The 25,040-nt window shown below is 34.8% G+C and overlaps 1 protein-coding gene across 9 annotated transcripts in view; it reads right to left on the bottom strand.

Moving 5' to 3' along the window:
* The window catches only part of HECTD1 (HECT domain E3 ubiquitin protein ligase 1), a 62,146-nt gene that overhangs the window by 16,143 nt on the left and 20,963 nt on the right, over window positions 1-25,040 (bottom strand). For 2 of the 9 annotated variants that reach the window (XM_053980162.1, XM_053980170.1), the window contains exons 5-27: window positions 24,213-24,494; window positions 23,642-23,930; window positions 23,128-23,204; window positions 22,940-23,038; window positions 22,502-22,616; window positions 21,769-21,943; window positions 20,289-20,427; window positions 19,927-20,097; window positions 18,626-18,848; window positions 15,890-16,165; window positions 15,710-15,786; window positions 14,167-14,301; window positions 13,802-13,948; window positions 13,392-13,486; window positions 12,888-12,993; window positions 11,826-11,960; window positions 11,601-11,740; window positions 10,782-11,105; window positions 10,188-10,354; window positions 9,836-10,012; window positions 6,245-7,081; window positions 2,404-2,625; window positions 574-707 (exon numbers count right to left, since the gene is read on the bottom strand). In XM_053980162.1, coding sequence (XP_053836137.1) covers window positions 574-707; window positions 2,404-2,625; window positions 6,245-7,081; window positions 9,836-10,012; window positions 10,188-10,354; window positions 10,782-11,105; window positions 11,601-11,740; window positions 11,826-11,960; window positions 12,888-12,993; window positions 13,392-13,486; window positions 13,802-13,948; window positions 14,167-14,301; window positions 15,710-15,786; window positions 15,890-16,165; window positions 18,626-18,848; window positions 19,927-20,097; window positions 20,289-20,427; window positions 21,769-21,943; window positions 22,502-22,616; window positions 22,940-23,038; window positions 23,128-23,204; window positions 23,642-23,930; window positions 24,213-24,494 — 4,542 coding nt within the window. The remainder of the gene's footprint in view (window positions 1-573; window positions 708-2,403; window positions 2,626-6,244; window positions 7,082-9,835; window positions 10,013-10,187; window positions 10,355-10,781; window positions 11,106-11,600; window positions 11,741-11,825; window positions 11,961-12,887; window positions 12,994-13,391; window positions 13,487-13,801; window positions 13,949-14,166; window positions 14,302-15,709; window positions 15,787-15,889; window positions 16,166-18,625; window positions 18,849-19,926; window positions 20,098-20,288; window positions 20,428-21,768; window positions 21,944-22,501; window positions 22,617-22,939; window positions 23,039-23,127; window positions 23,205-23,641; window positions 23,931-24,212; window positions 24,495-25,040) is intronic. The other 7 variants (XM_053980165.1, XM_053980167.1, XM_053980164.1 and 4 more) reach the window with 7 other exon arrangements.

Here is a 25,040-nt window from a genome sequence, read left to right as displayed (position 1 = left end):
TTCTGATCACTTCAGTAATAGTAGAAGACCAAGTACTATTCACACCAGTAAAGAACAACCAAATGAAAAGCCAGAACTCCTGATAGTCTAGGCAAGAACCACGAGAACAACCATGCTGGGTTGTGTCTAGCCCCCACCACATTGGCTTTTTTTTGGGGGTTCTGGGGGTATTCTTGAGAAGAGAGAGATTTCCTCTGGCAAATTCTTGCTTCATACAGGCCTACAGTTAAACACACTCCAGAACTGAATCACTACAAAATGCAGTAGCGTGCATTATATATCCACAGTCATACTATTTCATCAGCCTGTGATCTATCATTTCTACTGTCTGTCAACCTGCTCCCACATTGGTTTAAGACATTAATTCTGACCTGTAAGGTCTTGGGTATGTTGGTGTTTAAAAACACTTTTCTTGTGGTGTTGACCCTATGCAAGAAACTAAATGAATCTAAATAAATTTGTTTTAACTAATGGAGATATTGTAGCTAGGACTTCCTATTGCCAAAAAAAAAAGTGGGTTTTTAAAGCACCTGTTAGTCAATTAAGATACCATTGATGCTAACTATACCATACCATAACTTCTTCATATTCTTGATCTTCTTGGTTATCATCTTCATTTTCATCATCTTCTTCATCTGGTTCAGGTAGATCCTCATCATCATCTAACTCTGCCAACAGAGTACTAGCTCGGCAGCTATCAAGAAAATCTATAACACACGTATATGTATTTACATACAGAACAAAAGACAAGAATAACTTTCAAAGCAGAATTTTTGAAATAAAGAATAGAAGCATTGGGAAGAGTGCAAAAAGAAATCTCACTTAAATCAGAAAAAGAAAACATTGCTTATTGCATAACAGGAATGAAAGCTGTGATAAAAGCATACAAGTGTTAAAAAGTCCACAGATCTAGTCAACAGCATAACTACAGAAGTACTTACTATTGGTACAATTAATAGTGATCAGCAAGAGTGATCTGTTCCTCATTTGATTATAACATTTTATAATTACACTTATAGGAGATTACAAAAGATGCCCAGAAAATGGTGCACAAATGCATATTGTCTGTTTCTATGTCTCAATAATTTAAAAACAGGTGAGTGCTGTAATTTCCACTAAAAACATGTGGTTTAGACCTTACCTTACAATGTAAAGGTAAGCATTTAAGAGTAATATTTTAAAGATTCAATTGCTAATTAATTACTCTAACAAGAAGTTGAAGGCAAAGTTCCATTTTACTCGCTTAGTACTGAGATTTAAAAAACAACCTCCCAAAACCAGAAAAGAAGTTCACAGCAATCCAAGCAGACTAGATGAAGCTTTGAACTTTTACATTTTTCTATGCACATAGGAACCATCTATACCACCCAAACACCCTTCCTATTGTTGCTATCCCCCCCTATGGATATGTGAATGCATTCTACTTGCTCAGTTGTTGGTGATATATTTTAAGACATGTCAGCCAATGAAAGTATCAAATTAGACTAAATTAAAAGAGTAAAGAGAAATGGTATATGCAGATATATTAATCAACTGCCTCTAAGCAGTTCAATTCCAATACCCATTGAAATGACCAGAAATTTTTCAAGCAATTTCAATAGGCAACAAAATAGAACACAGTCTTAATCCAACAATATTTTAAATAAAGTATCTTTCTTTGAAGAGTATCTCACAAATCAATAAAACATTAGGAAGTATTTTCAGATATCCAACCCAGGTTTCTCTTGACTTCATTTTATCAGCTTGATTCCTATGTATTACTGACCGAATTATCTAAACCTTATTTCACTGTACTCATACGCCTCAAGTAACCTCTGTCCTGAAGTCTGTTTCTAGGGTACAGGGTGCACACAACTCTGGATCTGTTTGTCATATAATGTGATTTCATTCCTCCTGCCAATTTTTGTGGGTTTTTTTCCAATTTTTTGAAATTACTATTACAGTATTGAGATACCTGGCAGCTATTTTAAGAGTACAATGTGCCTAATGGTGGATGCTTTTCAATCAGAGTAATATAAGGTACATGAGACTTTGCATGTAGCATGCCTATACAACACAACAAAAAATAACATTTTGATTGTAATTAGAAGTACATATGCAAACTACATTAGGAATTAAACTTGATGAGGGAAAATATTCAAGTGCTTAGATAAACTATACCATAAATAATAGTAATATGGGATAGAAACTGCTGAAAATAAAGATTTGAAAACATAAGGAAATACTACTACATTAATATTATTTTACTTACTGCCTTACAGAACGAGTAACATAGAAACAGCTCAACTTTCAAATACTTTTCAATAAATAAACTACTATATGAGAAAATCATAACAATGGGATAAAAGGAAAAGTCATTAATGGGAAGTCTAATGCTTATGTTCATTTAAAAATGAAACTTACCATATAAAGAATATTCTGCCTCCTGCCCTGTATCGCTCTCACTAGATGTTGATGTTAGGCTAGTAGTTAGAGTATTACTAAGCGACTGACCAACAGATAAAACTGTAGTTGCTGTAGCTACATTGCTGCTGCTAGTAACACTGGATGTAGACATGGTCACTGTTGATGTGGTACCAGTTGTAGTCAGATTAGGAAAACTTTGGGCACCCATAAGAGGAGACGCTATAGATAAAGATATGGTAAGATAAAATAAATGATTTGATGACTTGAAGAGTACAACTTACATGCATGACTCCTGTGTTGAAAAATATATTTGGGGTTAAAAAATTACCAGTGTGTTATTTTATAATAAATAACAACAGACTATAAAGGGGAAGGGTTTCCCAATGCAAAAGTGCACCTTACAATACAGATGTCCCCTTCTGGGCTTTCTACCTTGCAAACATTTAAAATAAATAATTTTATCAAATAAATCCCCAAAATCCCACTATAAATCTGAAATTACTTGATTTCATTTTCAAGATATGTAAAGAATTTCTGAAATCTGTTACTCCAACATTGTGATATATCTTTAAGCCTAAAATGAAATTTAACAACTAAATTACAATATTAAATAGCACAAACAAGTGAATTATATATTAGTGAACTGGAAACAGAACATATTAAAACAAATGTGAAACTTGTGATGATTATGCATTTTTCTAAGGTTCTTAAATTAGCTCTGACTTATTTTTCAAACAACTACTAAAATATGTTCATCAGAGTCAATACATCTGAACTGACAGTACTGTGAAATATATGACTTATGTTAGATGATTTATAATTTTCAGAATAAGCAAGCAACAACTAAAAAGTTACCTTACTGTACATTCAAATAAAACAAATGCATTTTAGTGAACAACTGAAAAAAAACTGAATTCACTGTAGACTTAACAGAAAAAACTTCATATAGTGTACCTGAGTATAAGTTATACCTATGTGCAATTACACATTTATATCCCAGTCTGCAAAGCATGTTCTCACACGCTTATCTTTAATCAAGGAGATTAACCACAAGTTTGGAGAAAAAACTTTGAGGGGTCATCTATACTAAGAATTTAAGCCTTAGGTTTTTCAATTTACTTTTTCTGAACTTTATCAAATGCAAGTTTTTCAGTTTTAAAAGAAGTTTCATTATTGCCATTTATGTAAACTGAGAAACTGCTTTCTTAAAAAAAAAACCAAAAACACCTCTGCATTTCATATTATTACCACCAAAGTTTGCAAACATTACTACCCTGAAAGAAGGATATAACAAAGCTTCTTCCCCTAAGTGAATTTGGTAGCTTTTTGTCAGGGGGCGGGGAGGGGGCAAGTTACTATCTCTACTTTCCTTCTCTGTTACATACAGTTACTACATACATCCCTGCCCCTTAATAACATAGCTAACATTTTGCAAATAAAAATATAACAATGCAGGGGGCTGTCAAATAATAGTATAATGATGAGGGAAAGTGCAAATTTTAAATTTAGCATTGTTAATAAGCTTATGTTCTTCTCTATAAAAGCATGGAAATGAAGAACCAAAGAGTTTTTCTTTTGTTGTTCAAGAGCTTGAAAATAAGCTGTATTGGTATTCACATAATAATCGGTATTCACATCTTTCACCCTCTACTAATTAGTAACAGCAAACTCTTTGCTGTTACAGTAAACAGAAAAAGCCATTAAGCATCAGCATTTTGTTTGCTCCAAATTCAAGAGCAAATGGAAATTGGCTACTCTAGACACCACTTAGCTTCTGGCAAATACTGATATTTTCAATGCAACCAGTACAGAAAGTCCAGAAAGACTTATCTCACTAACAATTATTTCAGTCTTGATTTTTGGGGTGTTGGGTTGCTGTGGATGGTTTGTTTGATGGTGGGGGGTCTTTGGTTTGGTTTGGTTAGTCTTTAGTTTGGTTGGTTGGGTTTTTTTTAACCTGAACAGGCTAAAAAACCCAAAAATAATTAAAAAAAAATTTAACAAATCAAACTTTTTACAATGCTCTAATTGAACTCTCGAGAGATTGCTCAAATTTTGTCTCTGATCTCTTTTAGGAACATGAGCTACCATTTACAGTTTCTAATCATATAAAAAGCATAAACCAAAATAATTCCTACATGAAGGATAATATAACGTATGACTATTTTTATCACAGAATTAAATTTTTAAGTTGCCTCATTCTTATTTCTAACTTTTGCAGTGTATAGTATCAAGCATTCATGAAATTTTAGATATGCTGAAGTATTTTACCATGTTTTTCGAAGGTGGTCTCTTTTTTTCTCCCCTCAATACACAACTACTTCGGAACCAGAGCCATTCTATCTGTCTATAAGAGGATCAAGTACTGGAAAGCTTTCTTTGAGTATCTTACTTTTTTATTGCAAGTTGCGAAAGACTTTGCCCCATCCCCAGTATCACAAAATGAATATAAGGATACATTAAAAAAAAAATCTCCCCATCAAAAAAAGAAAACATTCAGTATTTAAAAATATTTTAAAATGCTAAAAGCAAACACCCCATTTCTAAATAAGGAAGCACAGAGTCATAGAATTTTTAAAGTTGAAAGAGACCGCAAAGACTGAGTCCAGATGTTAGCCCAGCACTGCCATGTTCACTGCTAAACCATGTTCCCAGGTGCCACTTCTACACAACTTCTGAACACTTTCAGGGATGGTGAATCCACTTCCCTGAGCCACCCATTCCAGTGCTTGGCCACCCTTTCAATGAAGAAATTTTTCCTATTATCTTATCTAAACCTCCCCTGTAACTTCCTACCCATGAAAAGAGGCTGCCCCCACCTCACTACACCTCCTTTCAGGTAGTTGCAGAGAGTAATAATATCTCTCCTGAGCCTCCTTTTCTCCAGGCTAAACACCCCATAGCTTCTCCAGACCTTTCACCAGCTTCACTGACAATCATGACAAGCATGAAAGCGTAACAGGAAATTTTTTAGCTTGGGTAATTTCACTTTCTCAAACTTGCCTAACCCATGAGATTCAGTTCTCTGTTTGAAGTACTATCACCATCAGAGAACAAAATAGCGAAAAAGTAACAATTTTGATGGGAGCATGCTCAAAAACAGAGTGAACTCACAACAAGCAGGTTTATAGCTTACCTTGCTAATACCTTGCTCCTACATATAATCTAAGAACATGCAAATGTTAAAATGTGTACATGATGTCATTTAAAACACTGTTAACTATAAACTTCCTTACATTTAATATGCCTGAACAGTTCACCAAATCTAAGCCTTAATGACCATACATACCATCTCTAGAAAACACACTCAGTATTAGAGTACATTATGTTATGCAGCTTGACAAAATCAGGAATTTGTTAACATTTCATTATACTGTAGTTCTTTTTCCTCCGTACTTTGTTCTTAGCTCCTATGCTCAGACATTTCCCAATATGCACAAACTGCCCTTTCTGAGGAAAATGGAAAAATAACAGAAATATACAAAATCTACACACATCAGAAAGCCTAAGTACCTGACATTAGCTACTGTTGCTAGACTTCCATCCTCTTGGTCTAATCCATACTCTCTCCTTAAACATATAATCGACATCAATTTCAATCATCAATTTCAAATTTCTTTCTGTTTGATGGGTACCTGTGATCTGACATTATAAGGCAATGTAACACTTTTCAGCTGACAGGAATTCTGTGAGTCCTTCATGAGTTCTAGAGACCCATACAAGGTCAAGGCTGCTCTAAGTACATTTCTCTATTAAGCCAACACAATCCAAACTCAAGTGTAACAGAAGTCAAGGAGACAACAAAATCCTCAACTAAAAATAAAAATAGCTTACTTACTTGCAGTACTCACAACATTTCTTCCCAAAGTATTAGTATTGTTATCACTGCTACTCCGGCTTAAATTCATGTTGTTTGTGGCATTGGTACGTGCTATGTTTGCCACTCTTCGTACAAAGGACTCCAGGCTGGAAGTTTCTCGAGATGATAAGTTCGGAACACTTGCACTGGAGCTCATGGGTGCCCCAGCAGCCAACAAAGAACTGACTGAGAGTCTGTTACTCGCTGAAGAGCTTAGGGGTCGTTGGGAAGCTGCTTCTTTATTAGTCAGCTCAGAGACTGAACTCACATCAGGAGAGCTTACACTAACAATTCCCATGGATATAGCACTGGACTCCCCAGGAGTACGTATGGAGTTATCAGGACCTAACTTCCTCTCTGCATTTTCGTTTCCCATGTCCGCTGTTAAGGTGCTGGTGCTCGCACTGGAAGATGACCCTATGTCAGCCTGAGGCACACTATCGGCAGAAGACAGAACAACAATTGGTTCATGGACGTCAGTGCCTGAAACTATATTTTGTTCCAATACACTTTCTGATCTCCGCTCCATTTTGGTCGAACCCAAGCTGATGTCGCTGCTACTTGCCACGCTACACACAGAACTGCTGCTTCCTTTTCTACTTGAGGAGCCTGCAGCAGCAGTCGTCTTGTCTGGACAGTTGTTTTTCACCAAGCTGCTCCATGACTGCGTTGTGCCTGAAACAGTGGATGAAACAGGTTTGGGTGATGCCGCTGAATCAGGGTCGTACCCTGGTGCAAGCTTGAGGTCAAACTTTCCTTCTGCGCCCATACGGTAAGAGTTAGAGCCACCAGCATCCCAGGTGACATCAATCCAGCCTGGAAAGGGACAGGAGTTTGTGAGATCCAGCAGAAAGCAGACAGGAGGCGTGTCAGACAGTAGCTCCACAATGTGGGATCAGCTTCTCATAAGGGCTGTATGTCTGAATCAATGAAATCACTAAGTAACCCTTAACGCAAATTAAAAAGGAAGTGCTTAAATCTAAACAATTTATTATTTTGTAATGTTGTCAATTTAGAGGCTGTTTGTTCTTGCTGCCTTAAACTTCAGGGTCACAGAATCCAGCCAAAAATAAAGTTTCCTTCAGGAAGAGATGTGACCTACTAGAATCTCTTCATTTTATTAGCATCTATCAAAATTGGATTCTCTAATAACAAAAATGTATATTAAAATGTACCATAACTTTACTAGCATCTGTCAAGAAGCTGTAATTATTACATGGACATTCAATAACATTTTTCTTTGTTGGATGCTTGTGGATAAGCATATTTACCCAACAGACGACATATCATGAAACTGCTTAGTTTGAGATTTCTTGTTCTTAAATTGAAAGAACTAATTTATAGTTACACAGCTTTTTAGTTCAGTAAGTTCCACATACTCGAACATTCCTTACTCATAAAAAAATCTTATGGCAATCACGTAAGGGCTATATCAAGTAAAATTTCAGGGCTGCTAAGAGAGTATGTTTCACAGAAAAAAACTATCCTGGGTCAAGAACAAAACTCCAAAGAGATGCTACTCTTAAGTTCCTTTGTTAAATTATTATTTTGAGCGGCAATTTTTAACAGCTAAATACAATAAATCTGCAATAATGAGGGTAACATACAAAATTTAGCTAATTAGGACAGAAATGAGGGCAAAATGATTTATTTATACTTGTCTAAATATGTACCACAATCTACAAGTCACCTAAAAATTCCTTCTAATATTTCTCACTGTACCTTAACTGCAACAAATATTGATGTAACTTCTTTAATTTAAACACATTTCATCCAAAAATGAAATCTCTAAAGCTTAAATATCTTCTCCAAACTCAAACAAAGTCAAAACAAATATCAGGTTCAGATGCATACATATTTTTCTTTATTAAAACAGGAAAGGGCTAATATCAAGTAAAATATTCTTTTTATGACTGTCACATACACCTTCAGCTTTTAACTATTCAAAAATCACCACTCCTAGACCGAAACAGATGATCACAGGCAATTTGCTATTTAGAAATATCACTCTGGAGGAAAAGTAGCTAAAAAAGATAAAGTTTTCAGATATGATAAGCAGACCTCTCATCCCCAAATGAGCAGGTTTAGATCATGTTATTCTTGTATGACTTTATTCCTTCTTCACAAGCTATAGTTGAGTAGCTTCATGTCACTAAACCATTGAAGGGTAAAGTTGTGAAGCTAATCTGAATTTTTTTCTTCTATGATTTGCCTTTTTTATCAAACACAAAAAAAGCTCCATACTGTAGTTCAACAGTATAATTTTTCCCCTTTATGAATATCTGAACCAGGTATTTTTTTCAAAGCATAACTAAATAACTGGTTTTGTTTTGTATAGTTCCTTTCCCTAAATTATTAATTACAAGCAGGTTTAAATCTGAACAGGTTTTAAGTACATATTATGTACTCAAAGTTGTACTGCTCCATCATTACAGGCATAAAACAACATTTGTCTACACTTGTGAACAACAAGCAAAAAAGTAAATTAGATGCTATTTTCAAAATTCTATATGAAAAAAAGCTGTGACACGAATGAGATGAGTTGGCATCACCATTTGATAAACGAACCTCAATTTTACCTATGGTTAAATGGGTAAGTTTGACTGGAATGCAGGAACAAAATCACTGCTTTGGTAGAATACTACTCACCAACAATACCTAAAGTCTTCAAAGCTATAATGTAGCTATGGATACTGTTGCATCTGATAAGAAAAATACATGGATGATGGAAGACTTCCCCACAAGCTGTACTGAACAGCTTAAATAAAGTTCAGTTTTAAATCATTTTAAGGAATTGTATTTTGGCGATTTCTCCATGTTTGAGAGCTGACAACTCAACTAACTAGAAGAAACTCTCAAGTACAGCTAACAATGAACCTAAAAGTAGCTGAAGGTGCTTCAGAAACAAGGCAAGCCTTATATACCTCAAAACAGGGGGAAGAGAAGGGAAATGGTGGAAAGCATGTTCAGCTGACAAGATCACCACCTCTCCTGGAGCCTCTTCAATAACTTAACTTTCTGAATACTGACTTCCCTGGGTGTTGCAGGTTTTTATTTTGCTCCTTAAGTTAATAAATTTTCATGCTTTAACTCAAAAACAAAAACTTGATCCCAAAGAAGCTTGCAAGGTAGGAAAGGTACAGGATATAAAAAAAGACAAGAAAAATATTGCAAATGCTCAGCTAGAAGAAATGAGGAAGGTAATTATAGATTTTGCAGGCCCAAAGCTTAACTTATCAGTTTGCATCACTCACCTTCATATATTTCATAACAGATGTCTAAATAACAGTTCCATATTTGAATAACAGTTTAATATTTTAATTATCAAAAAGTATATAAAAGTTTCATTTACAGTAAGAATTTTTTTCATATGCTCAAATGGAATTTCACAAATGGACCCCAACAGCTGTAGTATTTTAAGCTTCTTCTCTCCGAAGTATTTAAACTTTTATCAACTTTATCAAGGCATTACAAAGGAAGTACTTTAATGCTACCCATTCTGCATGATGTCATCATGCAACAATTATATATCTTGATTCAACAACATAAATTCAGGCAATTCATGCTCACCATTATGCAGTTCTCCTGTAACAGTGCCTTCACCCTGTGGGCTTCCATCCTGATCTCTCCATTTCCAATCAATTCCTCTGATTACACGAGCTCCTGGAACCATGTATTTTAACACCTGAGAACGGACCAGACGTCGCTGCCTTCTCAGATTTGCTTCAGCTTCTTTAGCAGCTTTTCCTAGAAGAAATGTAAATTGAAAATACATGAAAGTACTGAATGGGGAATAATTTTGAGCTTATTTCTAAGCAATTTCAACTGCAAAAGATAACCTCCTTTTTCACACTGGTTTTTATAAAGTATGCTCATTAGCATTTTAAAAGAGCAAGTAACATATACATGTTCTTTTTCTTACCCAGCTGATCTTCACATACTCCATTCACAGTGCCATAAAGTTCAAATCCAGACAGGGAGAGGTAGTGTGTTTGCCCACTGGCATTCTTTCCCATCTGTTTTATTCTAACATGTCTCCAACCTTGTTTCTCATCTTTTGGAGGATCTAAAGGCCATGTTGCTGTAGACCTTTAAGTTTATTACAAAGGGGTGTTGGTAGGTAACAGGAATGAAAAAAAAAGGCAAAACCAAAAAAACCTTAGTACCAAAGCAAACAAAACCATAACACCAATCATGTATGCGTATTACAAGATATATAAACCTACTAACACGAGGGCAAACTTCAGATGAGTGTTGGTGTTATGGTTTTGTTAAAAAACAAAATGCAAAATTTACAGTGATGGAAAAGCACAAATAGCATTATGTGAACCACGCAGAAAACCTATGAATCACTTATTCTCCAGCCCATCCTTGATAATTTGTATCGCTTACCACTTCTTTAGATAGATAGATTATTATAAACACAGTACACATTAAATTAGTCTACCTTAAATTAGTCAAGTACATTTTTAACTGCACTCAGTTTTATGAAAAGTGATAAAATACATTGACATACCCTGGTTCATTGAGACTACAGTCATCAACATGAGTATACAAAGTAGTCCAGTTCTGTCCATCCTTAGATACCTGGAAAACCCAATTTCTGAGAGCAGATCGTCCGTAACCTCGAGCATGGCGTAATGTGTAGGCTGATGGTATAACCCAAAGGCCAAGATCTATAGCAAACCAAGCATTCTTATCATCATTTGTGTGACAATTGAGAGCTGAACTGTCACGGCTCAGGATGTCTTCTAAACGACCGTAAGGCAGATTTCTTCCTTCTGATGATGTAACCACTACTAATCCATAGGCTGCTGGATTTACCCACTCATATGCAGTTCTGTATTTAAAAAGAGAAATATACTGTTCAATTATTACTTAAATTAAAAAACTAGTTTGAGCAACATTTGACATTTACTGTAAATTGCATATAACAGCTGAGTTTATCACACACCAAAATTATCAATATATTTTTAGATAATTAAACAACTTTAGATATGTTCCAAACATCACTTTGTTGGTGTTTTTTAAAACACTGTAGCAAAGAAAAAAAAAAAAAAAACAAACCCAAACCATGGCAAGCAAAAACAAAGACCCAAGCTTCCCCGCTCCATCTTCCTGGAGAAGCATACAAACAAATTCTCAACACAAGGGATTCAGTTTTCTATTATTTAAGGAGATCGAAAAGAAATGTAATTCTGTTGATTAAAAGATACCTCCCACTTATAAGAAAATTACAGATTTCATTTCATTATGAATTTTTTGTCCCCATCCTGCCACATGGATTACAGTTTATTGTGTCCGACTTTAAAATATCTAGCTTTGAAAAACTCACTTTGCATTTGTTCCAATCCAGTAAATAATTCCATTTTCATCAAAATCGTGTTGATGCCTGAACACAAATGTCTGACCTTCTCGTAGTTTTCGTACAAAAACAAATGAAGCCCTATCAAAGTCGTACCACTGCTTTGCTACCTACATATGAAAGAAAACAAATCAAATATTAAAGAAGCAGAATGTAACTATTCCCTGTGAACTCTGTGTATGGTATGCAGCTCACCATTTTCAGGAGATACTGTTCTAGAGATTCAACAGTTGCCAATGGCTCCATCTTGAGCATTCTACCAGTTCTATCTATTAAAGATGTCTCCCCGGAGGCACGCTCCAAACGAAACCTCAAGCGCCTTGTCAGTATCTGAAAGAACAGCTAAGCATTAATATAGGATTTCCTGTTTAGGTTTTGCAATCTTAATAAAAACAGTGCATTTCACTACAACCGTTTTAGTGGCCTATCAAGTATCTTTGTTGCTCTAACTTAAGCACTATATTTCAAAGAAATGTTTTAAAAAGTAATTTCCTAGTACTACCTTTTTTCAATTAACCAAACAATTCTTTACTATGACAATGTGTAAGTCAATTACACACTCAACTAACATTTTCTCACTTTTCCTATGCCTTCATAGCTTTTATTTGCTGACTAGCAAAAATAATAATATAGAAACTGAAAACTATTTTCAAAAATATTGAGCAGCAACAACGGTTTTGCAACTTTTTGCAACTATTTCCTAGACATTTAACAGGAAAACAGAAATATTTATACTTCCCTACCCATGTTGCAAAACCCTGAACTATGCTTTCAAATAGAAAAACTTCAGACTCCACGCAAACTGGGAAAAAAAGTAATACTTTTAGCCAAACTGCCAAGTTTCCTGTATAACAAGCTGCTGAGCCTGGAGGCATAATGCATTTCCAATTGAACACAGAGCCGCAGACAGGACCCTTTAAAGCGTATACCCTGTTCTTATTAATAATTGTCTGTAATCACAGTAACATGCCCTTTAACTAGAGGGCATGTTCCTACATAAAGACAATACTTGAAGACAAAAGAAAGAACACATTATCTCTTTAATCAAAATTTACTTTTACCTCACAGTATTTAAGTGACAGTAGAGAAACAGCCATGCATTTCTGCACTAGAGGAAACAGATGCCAAAATTTGGTTGTTCTTTACCTAATTCTACCCACATCTACAAGAATGTGATTCTTGCAAACAAGGTGTGCAACATATAACCTTCAGTTGTGCACGACTCAGTGTGATATGCTGTTATCACTGTACATTTACCTGAAGATTATACGTAGATCCTGGTGTATCATACAAGTGGAGAGGTAGACGTTCAATAGATTCTAACACTGCTATCAACTTCCGAATTAATGCAACTGCTGGACGACTGTGAAAGAGAACAGGTACTATGTTACCACAAAACAAAACAAAGAAAAAAATTCTACACTATCCCAGAAAACAGGATCCAGCTGAGGAAATTATCCCAGCATGCTATTTCTACTGATGCTATCTGTTCTAGTCACATGGTTATAGCACAGTAAGAAAGATACTAATGTGCACAGTGATGAACAAGTCACCTTTATTTTGTCAATAGATATTCTACAGGTTGACTCTTAGAGATAAAAACTTTCCATTGCTACTTCAATATTAGATTCTGTCTTTTAAGATTAATCTTCTATTCCATTAAAATGGAAAGAACAGGTACTTTTTCTATAAATTATTTTAAACATTCCATACTGCTTCACAATTTCAAAGGGGATTTTCCTGGTTTGGTATTATTTTTACCTTTCATCATCCTCATTTTCGCTGAATGCTGTTTTGAAAACATTTATCCTCTCTACCAGTTGACTACAGTCTTGTTTCACATCCAAATCAATGTTCTAGGAGGAAAAAAAAAAATCAAGTTACATACAGGCAAAGACATCTATGTAGTCTCACTGAAATCCCAATTTAATCCCAATTTTATATGAAAAGCTAATCATCAGCCACTAGACCTGAACAGTTGATTTATTTTCATTCAAACTAGTCATCTATTGCTTATTTTCAATAGGTAGACCAGTAACTGGAACAAGTCTGCCTAATTTTCACCAAGACAGGAAAAAGACAGATTTATAACAGATCTTTTACACCACGGCACGTCTTAACTTCATTTTGTTAAGAAGTTTTTCTTTAAATACTTATGTCTATAAACTCACATTGTTTAAAACTGTCAGCAGGGATTGAACTAAGCCACTACTGCACATTTCATATGGAGAAATAGTATTCTCATCCTTCAACAGTACAATTAAGTTTTCCAGAGCAGTCTTCATTAAATCTCTCCAAGTATTTTCTCCTTCAATGCACTGCAAGACAAAAAGATTATCATGAAACCAAGTAATCTGTCCACTTGCTTCAGTTGAAAGATAATGTCCTAGGAAAGTACCTAACTAGGTAATACATGCACTAAAACTCCCCACATCACAGACATGCTATGACTCTTCTTCACATCATGACAGGCTAGTCTGAACATTATCTGATTTCCACTGATGTCACACATTAAAAATAAAGGAGATACACTTACCTGCCTGTTTGCATGAAGTTCCCAAGCAGACTCTAACTGTGTTGCTATGTTCCTCAGTGTTACAACTACTCCTCGAGGCATACTTTCAACAGCTTTAAAATGATCATCATACAAATCTCTTGCCATAGTGCGTACCTACAAATTGATTTTGATAATTAGAAGTCAGACCTTATTGCAATGAGACTGTTACTATACTCCCAGATACAGCAACCTTGGTCTTTTTTTTTTTTTTAACTAAGTCCACACAGGCAGATAAATAGGGAAGAATAAAAACCCATGCGCATCATGAAACAGCAAAGGTTGTGAAAGGAAAAGGGTACAGGAAAAATAAATGGAAATACATAAAATCTTATTGACAGAAATGAAATTTACCATCATGTATTAGGTTACAGCATAAAGGATAGTAGGAAAAGGTATGAATCTCAATCTGTCAATCTTTCTTTTAGAACTCTTTAGTATCACGGATCAGGTAATCGCTTTAGATGTACAATTAAACAGGTTTAATATGTTTTCTGAATGTTCTGTCAACATTCCTTAAACCAATTCACAAGTAAGTCCCTATACAACCTCTTTTAATAAGAATTACTCTTTCTACAAAACACTGTTCACATAAGATACAGATGAAGTAAGTTCTTATTAAACACCTTTCTTTTATAAGAAATTTCACCCAAAATCTTTCATTTTCATTATCATTCTATGTGCTACAATAATAATACATTACACAAGCTTCAGAACTACACAGTGCAATCTCAGGTATAAGAGAGCACTGCCTTTCATTTATCATCCCATCTATTCTCATTCACACACAGTATTTTAACTTTCAATTTAGTGTCACATTTCCTAAGATATACGTCCTAAAATGCTGCAGATATAAGGTACAGAATATATTGGCTGCACTGTTAGAAACTGCAAGACAGATAAAGACTGAAGATCAGCCTGAGTCCTTGGGGTAATGGATCACAAAATGTTCTGTTATTTTGTGAGTATTTTGTAAAGAGCTTAATACTTTATTTCTTAGCTCCTCCTTTTTCCCCTTCATTTTGAGGAGAAAGAAGAATTTTAAAGATATCTAAAATGAGGGTGTTTACTCATTTTGCTTTACTACCACAACTCTTAACAATGCAGACTGTTACACCCTGTCACAATATCCAGTCTGAAATTAGTACTTAGATGAACAGAAGTATTATATGCCTCTGACACAACTTTAACATCAATTTTAACATCTTTTCTTGTAGCATAAAGACATAAAAAACAAACCAGAAAACCTAAAGAATTATACAAATGCAAATCAGGAAGACTGGATTTTCCTACAGTTTTAAAAAAAAAATCCCTTTCCTCTAAAGGAGAACAGAGTTTACTAAGACTTTTGGATAAAATCACCCAAAGAAGTGCTTTGTTCTGATTGATGTTTTCCCCTTCAAGCCTCACATAAAATTGTATCTAGTTGAAATCAGATATTTTAATCTTCTAAGAGGAAACTACACCCCCCTAAGAATAAACAAGCTCAATTAAATTCAAAGTATTAAATTTACAGATCACCAACCTTTTGTTTTGTCTTCTCTAGTTTAGATTTCAGTTTTCTTCCTCTTTTACCTGTCCAGCCAGTCACAAATTCTGACCCTGCAACACATATTTTAGAAAAGTTGCATTTCATCATAGCTATGAAAAGCAACAAATAAAACTATCTCATACACACTTGTTCCTACCTGCACATAACACATACCTACATACTTACCCAAGGAAGTTTCAGCTGTAAATGAATGTTTTGTTCCTCTGTTGGATTCAAACACAAAGCCTGGCAGGTCTTCTTTCAGTATTGTAGCTTGCTGACCATCAGAATTGTGAATAGCAATTTCTCCTTCTTTTAAACAGGTCAGTGACCAGTTTCCTACAGTAAGTTTAGTTGGCCCTGGTGTTGATAAAATTGGCTGGCTTGTGGTAGATGGTTTTACTTGGCTTCGAGCCCTTTGCAACTTCTCAAGGAACTCACTCCTACTTTCTATGTAAAAAGAAACAAATTTGTTTTTTTCCAACAACTGCTTCCATCATTATGTAGAATTTTTTTTTTTTTCAAGAGCAAAACAACTGTGTACATTCAATGCAAAATTAACTTTGAAATTAAGGGTCTTAAAGTGTCCTAAATTTCAGTGTAGTATATTTCTATACTTAACAGTGATTTATTCTACGATCGCATCAAAGCTGCAATGCAACAGTGCAACTCTTTCTGAGAGTATTAATTCATCCTTACAATTATAATAGGGAGATCAAAGAAATTCAGTATAAATATTTAGTCTTTGAAAAATGGGTCTCAGAATGGTAAGCATTAACTATTCTCAAAAGTGAGTTTTTAGAAATAAGAAATTTTTAAAATATCAATTTTTATTAAATTATATATTTGTATTTTAATAATTAAAATGCTGGGTACATAACTTTTCAAAAATTCCATTTAAAGTAAAAATGGAAACACTTCATTCAAAATTATTGCTGTATGCCTTTTGCTGCAATTACAAGCTCTAGGTTTTTTAAATATGCCCTTTTTTTAATAATACAAAATAATGCAAAAAAAAAATGCACTCAAAGCACAACATTCTTTATTGTTTAAATGTCATAGTATATACCGAGAGGGCTTATAAAAATAATTGAGATTTGAGATACAAGATGAAAATTCTGTTAATTAAATGTTTTCAGATTTTCATAATTACTTTTAAATAAATTTATTATATAGCACATTGCACTGAAAGTACTATATTTCTACATGGTTGGGAATAATTTCAGGTTGCCTTGGACAAAATTTTGAGACTTAAAGCTTCAGAATTACCATTAAATTTCAATTTTTGCATTGAATTTTTTTTCAAAAAATTCAAACAAAACAAGTACAGAGTTAATTTGGAGAGGGGTGAGTACAGACCTTCCAAAATGTTCATAGTATATATACTTGACAATCCACCCCAACTTTCATCATGCAATACACACTAACAAATTTCACTACTCAACCCTCTATATTCTTGCCAGCTGTGAAGTTACTAGAAAGTATACCATGAGATTGATCAGTAATGATTTTGGACAGCAGAACATATAGTACAGTTCAGGACTTAAAGATACCATTCTGAGTCTATACTGTACTGTAGTCATTTTAGTTAACAAATATTAATTTTTTAAGTAAAAAAGGCTGCTGCACATGCTTAGAGCTCATGGTTAAAGTTCAGGCAAATTACACTGCAATATCAGCAATCTTAGTAGATGTCTATTTGACTACATATTTCAAGAAGCCTCATTTAATCCTACATTTAGCTCCTTTCCCTCGTGATATTCAGACTAGGTATCTTGTTAAAAAACTTTGGATTTATGCAATCTTTTTTGAAAGACTGATTTGAAGTAACATCTTAAATGCTCAATCTGACTTCCTCTAAGTTGTCTTCACTCCAAATTCATCTGAGCTGTCACCATTCCACTCATCTTATACAGAAATAGTCGCATTCCCTTGCCTTGACCATTCAGAAGCAAAAAAAAAAAATATTTGGCATCCAGGAAATGCCAAATAAGAATTTAAGAATTCTATGAGAATTTAAGAAATGATCTTCATGAATCTTCTTAAAACTGTATTGTATGATAAACAAGTATCTCAACACAGGGCTTATGTACCTTTAAAGGCATTAACCTCATTAAAAAGAATGCAAAGACATTTTCTGACCAAAAACACCAATAAATCTATAAGTGGTTTCCAGCTGCATTATGATCAGAAACATTATATTTGTCTTCTTGCCCCAAACTTGATGCATGAAGTCATTAGCACTTCATTTCCATCCTGAATCATAATATGTTCTGTTATTTCACTCAATGGCTCATTGAAAACATCATAATATTGCAAAGCATTTTATGCCTGCAGGTTCATAAATGCATGAACTGCTGCAAAAAAAAGATGCAACAATAAAAAGGAGGGTTGTTTCTGCATCCAGAACAAGTTGTGTATTCTTTACAGAAGATCAGAACCAGCTGTGCATTGCCAGTGCATAAGGTCTGTTCCCTTATCCTCTCTCCAACAAACAATTAAGACACTGTAATTTGTTTCCCAATCTCAATGAGAAACTTTCCATTACTTTGTCTTCAAACACATGCAAATTCATTCTGCTAGCTAGAAGCAAACAACAAATCACCATTTCAACCTGCTTTTAATGACTGGGGTGAAAAAATTAAGTACGCATGGAGAAGAATCAAAACAAAAAGTTAATACGCTTTTGCTGGCAAGATGTTTACTTAACACAATTCACCAAGAAAGTCAAGTTATGGCCACATGCTATCTGATAAAATGCATCACAATTAACTGACCACCTTCCACCTGTTTACATCCTTTACTATTTAGTAAGCCAATTCCTGCAAAACAAAATAGCTCAAATCAAATTATATAAACAAATGTAATGGTCTCAAAACTTAACCTGGACTGGAATTGCAAAAAGTCTACCTGAACTGTCAGATCCTCCTTCAGGGCTCCCACTGGAATACATTGTGGCCAGCTTTCCATCCAAGATAAATCTGAACCATCCATTACTACCATTGGATAGCTCCAGGGCTGCAGCATCACTCCAGATATACAGGCAGTCCCTTCCCCTAATGATTGACCAGTCTCTCCAGTGGTACGGTTTACCCTGCTGCAGTTCTTTAGCATCCTCCTGTGGTTCATCCTCCTGTAATAACATTGTATTAAGCAACAACAAGAAGCAAAAAAATCTCCAATCCATTTAAAAAAGAGGAACAAAACCCCAAACCAACAAAAACATCCCGACACACAAAAACCAAAGACATTTTTAAAGGAGGAGAATTTCTCTCTTTAGGAGAGAAGAATTATTCAAAGCAAAATTGTAGGAACTATACTACTTCTGCCTGTAAAACACATCCTTAAAAGTATTCTTTAATAGAATAAGACACTTCTTGGAAGTTTCCTTTCACATACAGCTTTATCCACTCAACAATAGCAATGGGCCTACTGCCTGCAACATGCACCTCTGTTCAAAACTTGAATTATGGAAAAAGAATCACAAAATGGTTGTGGTTGAAAGAAACTTCTGGAGGCCATCTAGTCCAAACCCCTGTTCAGGCAGGGCCACATATAACGGGTTATCTAGGACCATGTCCATATGACTTTTAATATCTAACCACTAAAATACAAAACCAGTGCCCCTCCAAGAAATCCCAGACAACCCAAACCCCACAGGAAAAAAGTTTAACTACACACTTAAGATTTAGCTATAAATTTAATTGAATTGGTTACAGAAGAAGTCTGTTATCCATTCAGTTCATCTGACTGGCAATAAGACTTGGAAACTGATAAATAAGTTCAATATGCACTTATGGCTTTCATTAAGCAGAAAACTATTTTCTTTTTTATATATTTAACATATCTGATAACATTTAAAACATCTTGAACTATTTAATGCATGGACATCAAAAGAGATACACTTCTGACACAAATACTTTAGGAAGAATTCATTTTGTTTACCCGTCACTTTCCAAACACTAGGCAAAATCAAGCACCAAATAACTTGATCACAAGAAAGTATCAATAGGAAAACGCAGCAGACATCAATATTCTAACAGAAAATGAAGGTAGAGAAGAAAAACTATTAAAACAAGTGGTATAAAATAAGCATTAATTTAATATCCTAACTTCATTGCCCTGGCCATTTTTGTAAAAATGAACATTTTACTAGAAGTGTCGGTTTTACAGTAACAAATAAAGCAAGTAAATCAATTCCACACACTTACCTTCTCAGGTTTAGACTCCTCTTCATTTTCATCATCAGACGATGGCCCCGCCAAAGTTGACACTTTACTAATTACACCAAGTCTAGCCAGTTGGTCTAGAAAAAGATCGCCACCTTTATCCACTAAATCCCTTATGATTTGCAAGGCTAACAAATGGCCATCATCATCATCCTGCAATACATTGGTATGAAAAGAAAATAACAAAGGAGATCTTGTTACTTTACACACTGAACTGCACATGTGGTCACAGATGAATACTGTAAAAGTTTTAGGGTTAGTTATGAACAAATACATGGAATCAATTAGTATAACTCCCTTTTTTGTACTAGTTTCATAAAGGATCATATTTTCATTCTTCCTACCTCTTGATCAAGCACTGTAGCTGTTATCTCAACCAGTATTGTGGGCAGGTTATGGCCAGCATCAGAGTCACAAACCTCTTTCAGCAGTGCCTCAGAACAAAAATGTATCATTTTTCTAATGAGCGCAAGACTTGCTTTCCTGTAAAAGATCATAGGAAAAAAAGGTTCTTACAGTGATAAAGCAAGCAATAATCAAAGCAACAAAAAGGTTCAAGATAAGACTTCTTTTGTACTCTATTTATGCATATTTTCAAAACACAAGAAATTTAATCTGCTTAAGTTCTTGTATTAGTTACTCTTACTAAGTCCTGGATTACCTTTAAGAATAACGCACCTCTGGTATTTTTGATTCTACAGCATTATCAGTCTAACAAACACTCTTCTCCTCAACCCTTTACTAGGTAAACATATTCTATGTTGTGTCTTTATCCACTTTTAGTGCTGGCAATTCACCTCTGCACTCTTTGTCATCCTCAGAGGTATTCAGCCTTTCATTTTAGTCATACATTTCCCATGTTTCAAGATCCCTTTAACTTTTAACTCTAAACATACTATTATATCATGCAGCTTCCCACATTAAGAACCATAATTAATATGAAAGCAAATCACTCCTATAGGGTTATAGATTAATTTTTTTGACCAACTTCCAAGAGTCTGATTCATTAAGATAACTTTCAAGTAGAGAGCCAACCACTTCTTCGTACAATCTGTAACAACAATTAATCATGCACAGACTGTTAACATAGTTTCTTATTTCTTTTATTTAAAATGACCTAGTTTAAGCTTTCTATCATCAGCTCATGTGGAGTCTGTCTCCACTAGAGGCCTTTCTCATCTTGCATTTTCACCCAGAGTACCTGTAAACACTGGGAACATAAATAAGAGATTGGAATAAATGTCATATTTGTAGTATAAATGGCTAAGAGGTTATGATCAGATGCAACTTATCACAACCATTATGTCATGCACAGTATTCCCTTTTAAGAAACAAATTAGACTACATTTCTGCAATTCAACAGAATTAGAATGAGCATCTTCTCCAGTTACTACACTGTTAAGTCAGTCTTCTAAAACCTTCTAAAGTAGCTTTTTCTAGTCTTGCTGATTTTCCAATGAATGCATCTTGATATTATTTTATTAGTTTTCCTCTACTAAATTACAGCTTTCATTACAGTTGCTACAAACAACCGCAACCAAATTCTGATGCACAGTGTATACAACATACTGTATGAACACAGCATTCTTTCATCATGCTGCTACAGTCAAGAGTATGCTCTGCTCTCCCATGAGTAACCAGGACTTTTCCAACACATCACTTCACCAGAAAGGAAAAAATGCTGCTTAAAGTGCTAAGTAAAAATCACTCTTGCAACACTTTCCAAACAACCACTTCTATTCAAACATATATCGTCACTAGCATTACTTGAACTTTGGCTTTTTTAAGTGTGTATTAATAAATTGTCTCTCATGATAACATTACCTTATTGAAGGCAACATAGTTTGTTGAAATGTTTGTGCAAACACAGGCAATAGTCTTTTCAAGTATATGGGTGCCATTTCTGGATCTCCTTTGGGTTCATTGCATTCTTCCTCATCCTTGTTTGCATCTTTCTTTTTCTTCTCATCCCCTTTGTTGACAGGACACATCCAATCCCCTGGGAAATTTTTTTTCACATTCAATTGCAAAAGTCAACAAACCAAACAAAAACCCCTTCAAAACATTCAAGTTTTCTTTACTAACATCCAAGTACCTGAACATGAACATGCATTCCTAAAAATATAAAGTTTACAAAAATTTATAAAATCTATGATTTCTTGAATAAAAGTATTTAATAGCAAGTATCACCTGTGGCACCAGAATTCTCAGGAACAGGGAAAGTGCTGTTCCCATCTAGAAAGAAAGGATACCAGAGAAGCTACCAAGGCTGACACGCTCTGAATCCACTACAAAATCCCAGTCTAGCCTGATCCCACAGCTGAAGAGCAGGACAACTGGCACTGTTTATGCCTGCTCTGTTATTTCTTTGGTAATTCCCCCCACATAACAACATCTTAAAATACTAAGGTTTTTATGTATACTTTATGGGTTAAGGAAGGTAGGTGACTTTTTTTTTTAATAACCTTAATAGAGTACAATTCTTATGACTGCATAACTTAACACATATCAGCATTTCTACTCTAGCAAGTGTTATGGACTTAAATATTGCAGTCACCTGGAGACTGAAGAATAGCTACTACTTCACTGTGCCCCCTTTCCCGAGCTTTGTCCAGAGGAGTTTTCCCATCTTCATCTCTCAAATCAGGATTTGCACCATGTCGTAAGAGAGTCTGAGAATAAATATTTTATGTATTAAAAAAAATGCATTTCTTCTTCTAAAGTAGCAAATGTGATTTTCATACATCACTCCTACAGTTTTCTCATGTTTGTAACTATTCTGTGCTTTTTATATCTGTAGAGCTAATATAAACTACTTTTATTCATTATTGGCCTACTGCCCTATAATGAAAAATCTGTGTTTTGATAAATACTGTAAAGAATATGTAAATATTTAAGAGTGCATGTGTCCAGCATATTGCATTGAAGATAATTTGAACAGAACAAGATGAAAAGTCAGCAGGTAATGCTTTTTAAGGGTCAGTTTAAATCATACCTTTGCTACCTGAGGTCTTCCAAAACATGCTGCATAATGTAATGAGGATGACCTCTGACCTCTGTTAACATCAGCACCCCTTTCACAGAGGAATTCTACCTGTTAGATAAGAACAAGGAAAACAGTTCTTTTTTATCTTCCTTTACATAAATAATGCAACTTCTTAAGCATCTATAAACCTAATTTACCATTTCCTGAGTTCCAAAAGCTGAGGCCCAGTTTAAAAGAGTTTGTCCCACATCATCCATAAAATTTACTTCAAAAGCTGAAAGATAAAATTAAATAAAACAGTTAAAGTTCCCACAACCATAAACTAAAGTTCAACAGTATTCTTTAAATAAAAAGAAGGTCTTAAAAAAATTAAGCATCCTCAGTAATTCTGGAGAAGCATTTATTTTTTTGTTTTTTTTTTTTTTTTTATTTTTTGTTTGTTTGTTTGTTTGTTATTATTTTTGTTTTTTGTTTTTGTTTTTTTTTTATTGTTTTTTTGTTTTTTTTTTTATTGTTGCTCTTAATTGCAACAAAGAAAAGGTGGCATAGGTATGATTACTAACAAGACCTGCTAAGTATTTAACAAAGCAAGCCAGCTTGTATATAATGATTTTCAATGAACTACCTCAGCATTTGTTATGATAACTCAGATTATGAAAATCAAAGATAAAGCAAGCAGCTCATTTTCTTTTTCCGAGTATTTTTGCTTACCTCCTGTGTCAATTGCATCTATCAGTGCATCAGTATCCTTACTGCGGATGCAATCTATCAGTTGCCGATGAGAACGCTCCCCAGAACTATCCAGTCTTCGCAATCCTGGGATTCTGCCTGTAGATCCAGCACTAGATTTTGGCAGGGCTTTTCTGCCTTCAAACAGCAGCACCAAAAGAAGATCTACTAACCGCATGGTATCCAGTACACATCTCTCGTCACCCTGCAACGCACTTTCTATAGAATCTGGAAGTTCAGATCTTAGGAGATCCTGGAAATAATTAAAAGTCTGAACAATAAAAAATATACAGGGCTTTAGAAAATACTATCAGAATTGGGTTTCATTTCCATATGAAATGTGCCCTTTTTCCCCCTCTTCGAAAGCAACTTATGTGTACATATGTGTGCACATATGTATATATATATATATATATATATCTATAAAAAAATCAGTATCTATAAATATGTATATCTATCCATAAAATAGCAACAGAAATCTTGCAAATATTGAAGTATATAAAGGGAAAATCTCCATGAAAACAAAAAGCTATGGCATAAAAGGATTTCTTACGTGTGTTACTACTGGAGAGCCTCTACACAGGGTTGACAACAGGCTTACAATAGTTGACACCTGATTACTTAATTTAGAGTCTGCAGCTGTAGATGGTGCTCCAGTGCTACTCCGTCCAGGTTTGCAAGCTGAAGATGGTCCTGAGGCTGTCCCACCAGCAGCTGCCATGCGAGATAACAACTCCTCAGTTAATCCATGTTTAGCTAATGGGGCTGGGTCAACTCCACGCCGTGTGAATCTGTCAGCTAACGAAGCAAAGCATCTCAAAGCTCCATCTGAAACCTAAGAAAGATGTGCAAAAAAAATTGATTAAATATCTTTCACTTAAGATGAGAAGGTGGTATGGGGATATTCACAAGAATACAGGACACATACAAGAACTTGATTTTCCCACGAAGCTTGATCATTCAAGTTACATTTAAAGGTCCATACATTACTCTTAAGCACAAGCAAGTTTTCAATTGGACCAAACCTAAAAATAGGACAAACTGGGAAAAGGAAATTTTGCTCTTGGATAACGCAATTATCCACTGAGCACTTAAAATAGAGACAGGCAAGAATTTTTGTGATAATAAAATATAAACTTCCAAATTTAGGTTTGTCACTAAAGGGAGAAAAAAAATCCAACCAACCAACTGCACAGAAAAAAACCCAGTGACACTGTGGAAACAAGGCTTACTGGTGATCCTCTTAACAACCCAGCAAAAAATACTAATGGCCAACTGCCCAGGAAAGGACCCAACATCTTTTCATGTCAATACTGAAAACAAAGGAAAGTTTTGCCTTTAACATCTCTCTATCTATACACTAGAAGTGTCTCAGTCTTTC

This window comes from Vidua macroura, chromosome 6 (assembly GCF_024509145.1).
Source record: "Vidua macroura isolate BioBank_ID:100142 chromosome 6, ASM2450914v1, whole genome shotgun sequence".
Taxonomy (NCBI): domain Eukaryota; kingdom Metazoa; phylum Chordata; class Aves; order Passeriformes; family Viduidae; genus Vidua; species Vidua macroura.
The sequence above is the reverse complement of the archived record's forward strand: the minus strand, read 5'-3'. Positions and strand labels throughout refer to the sequence as shown.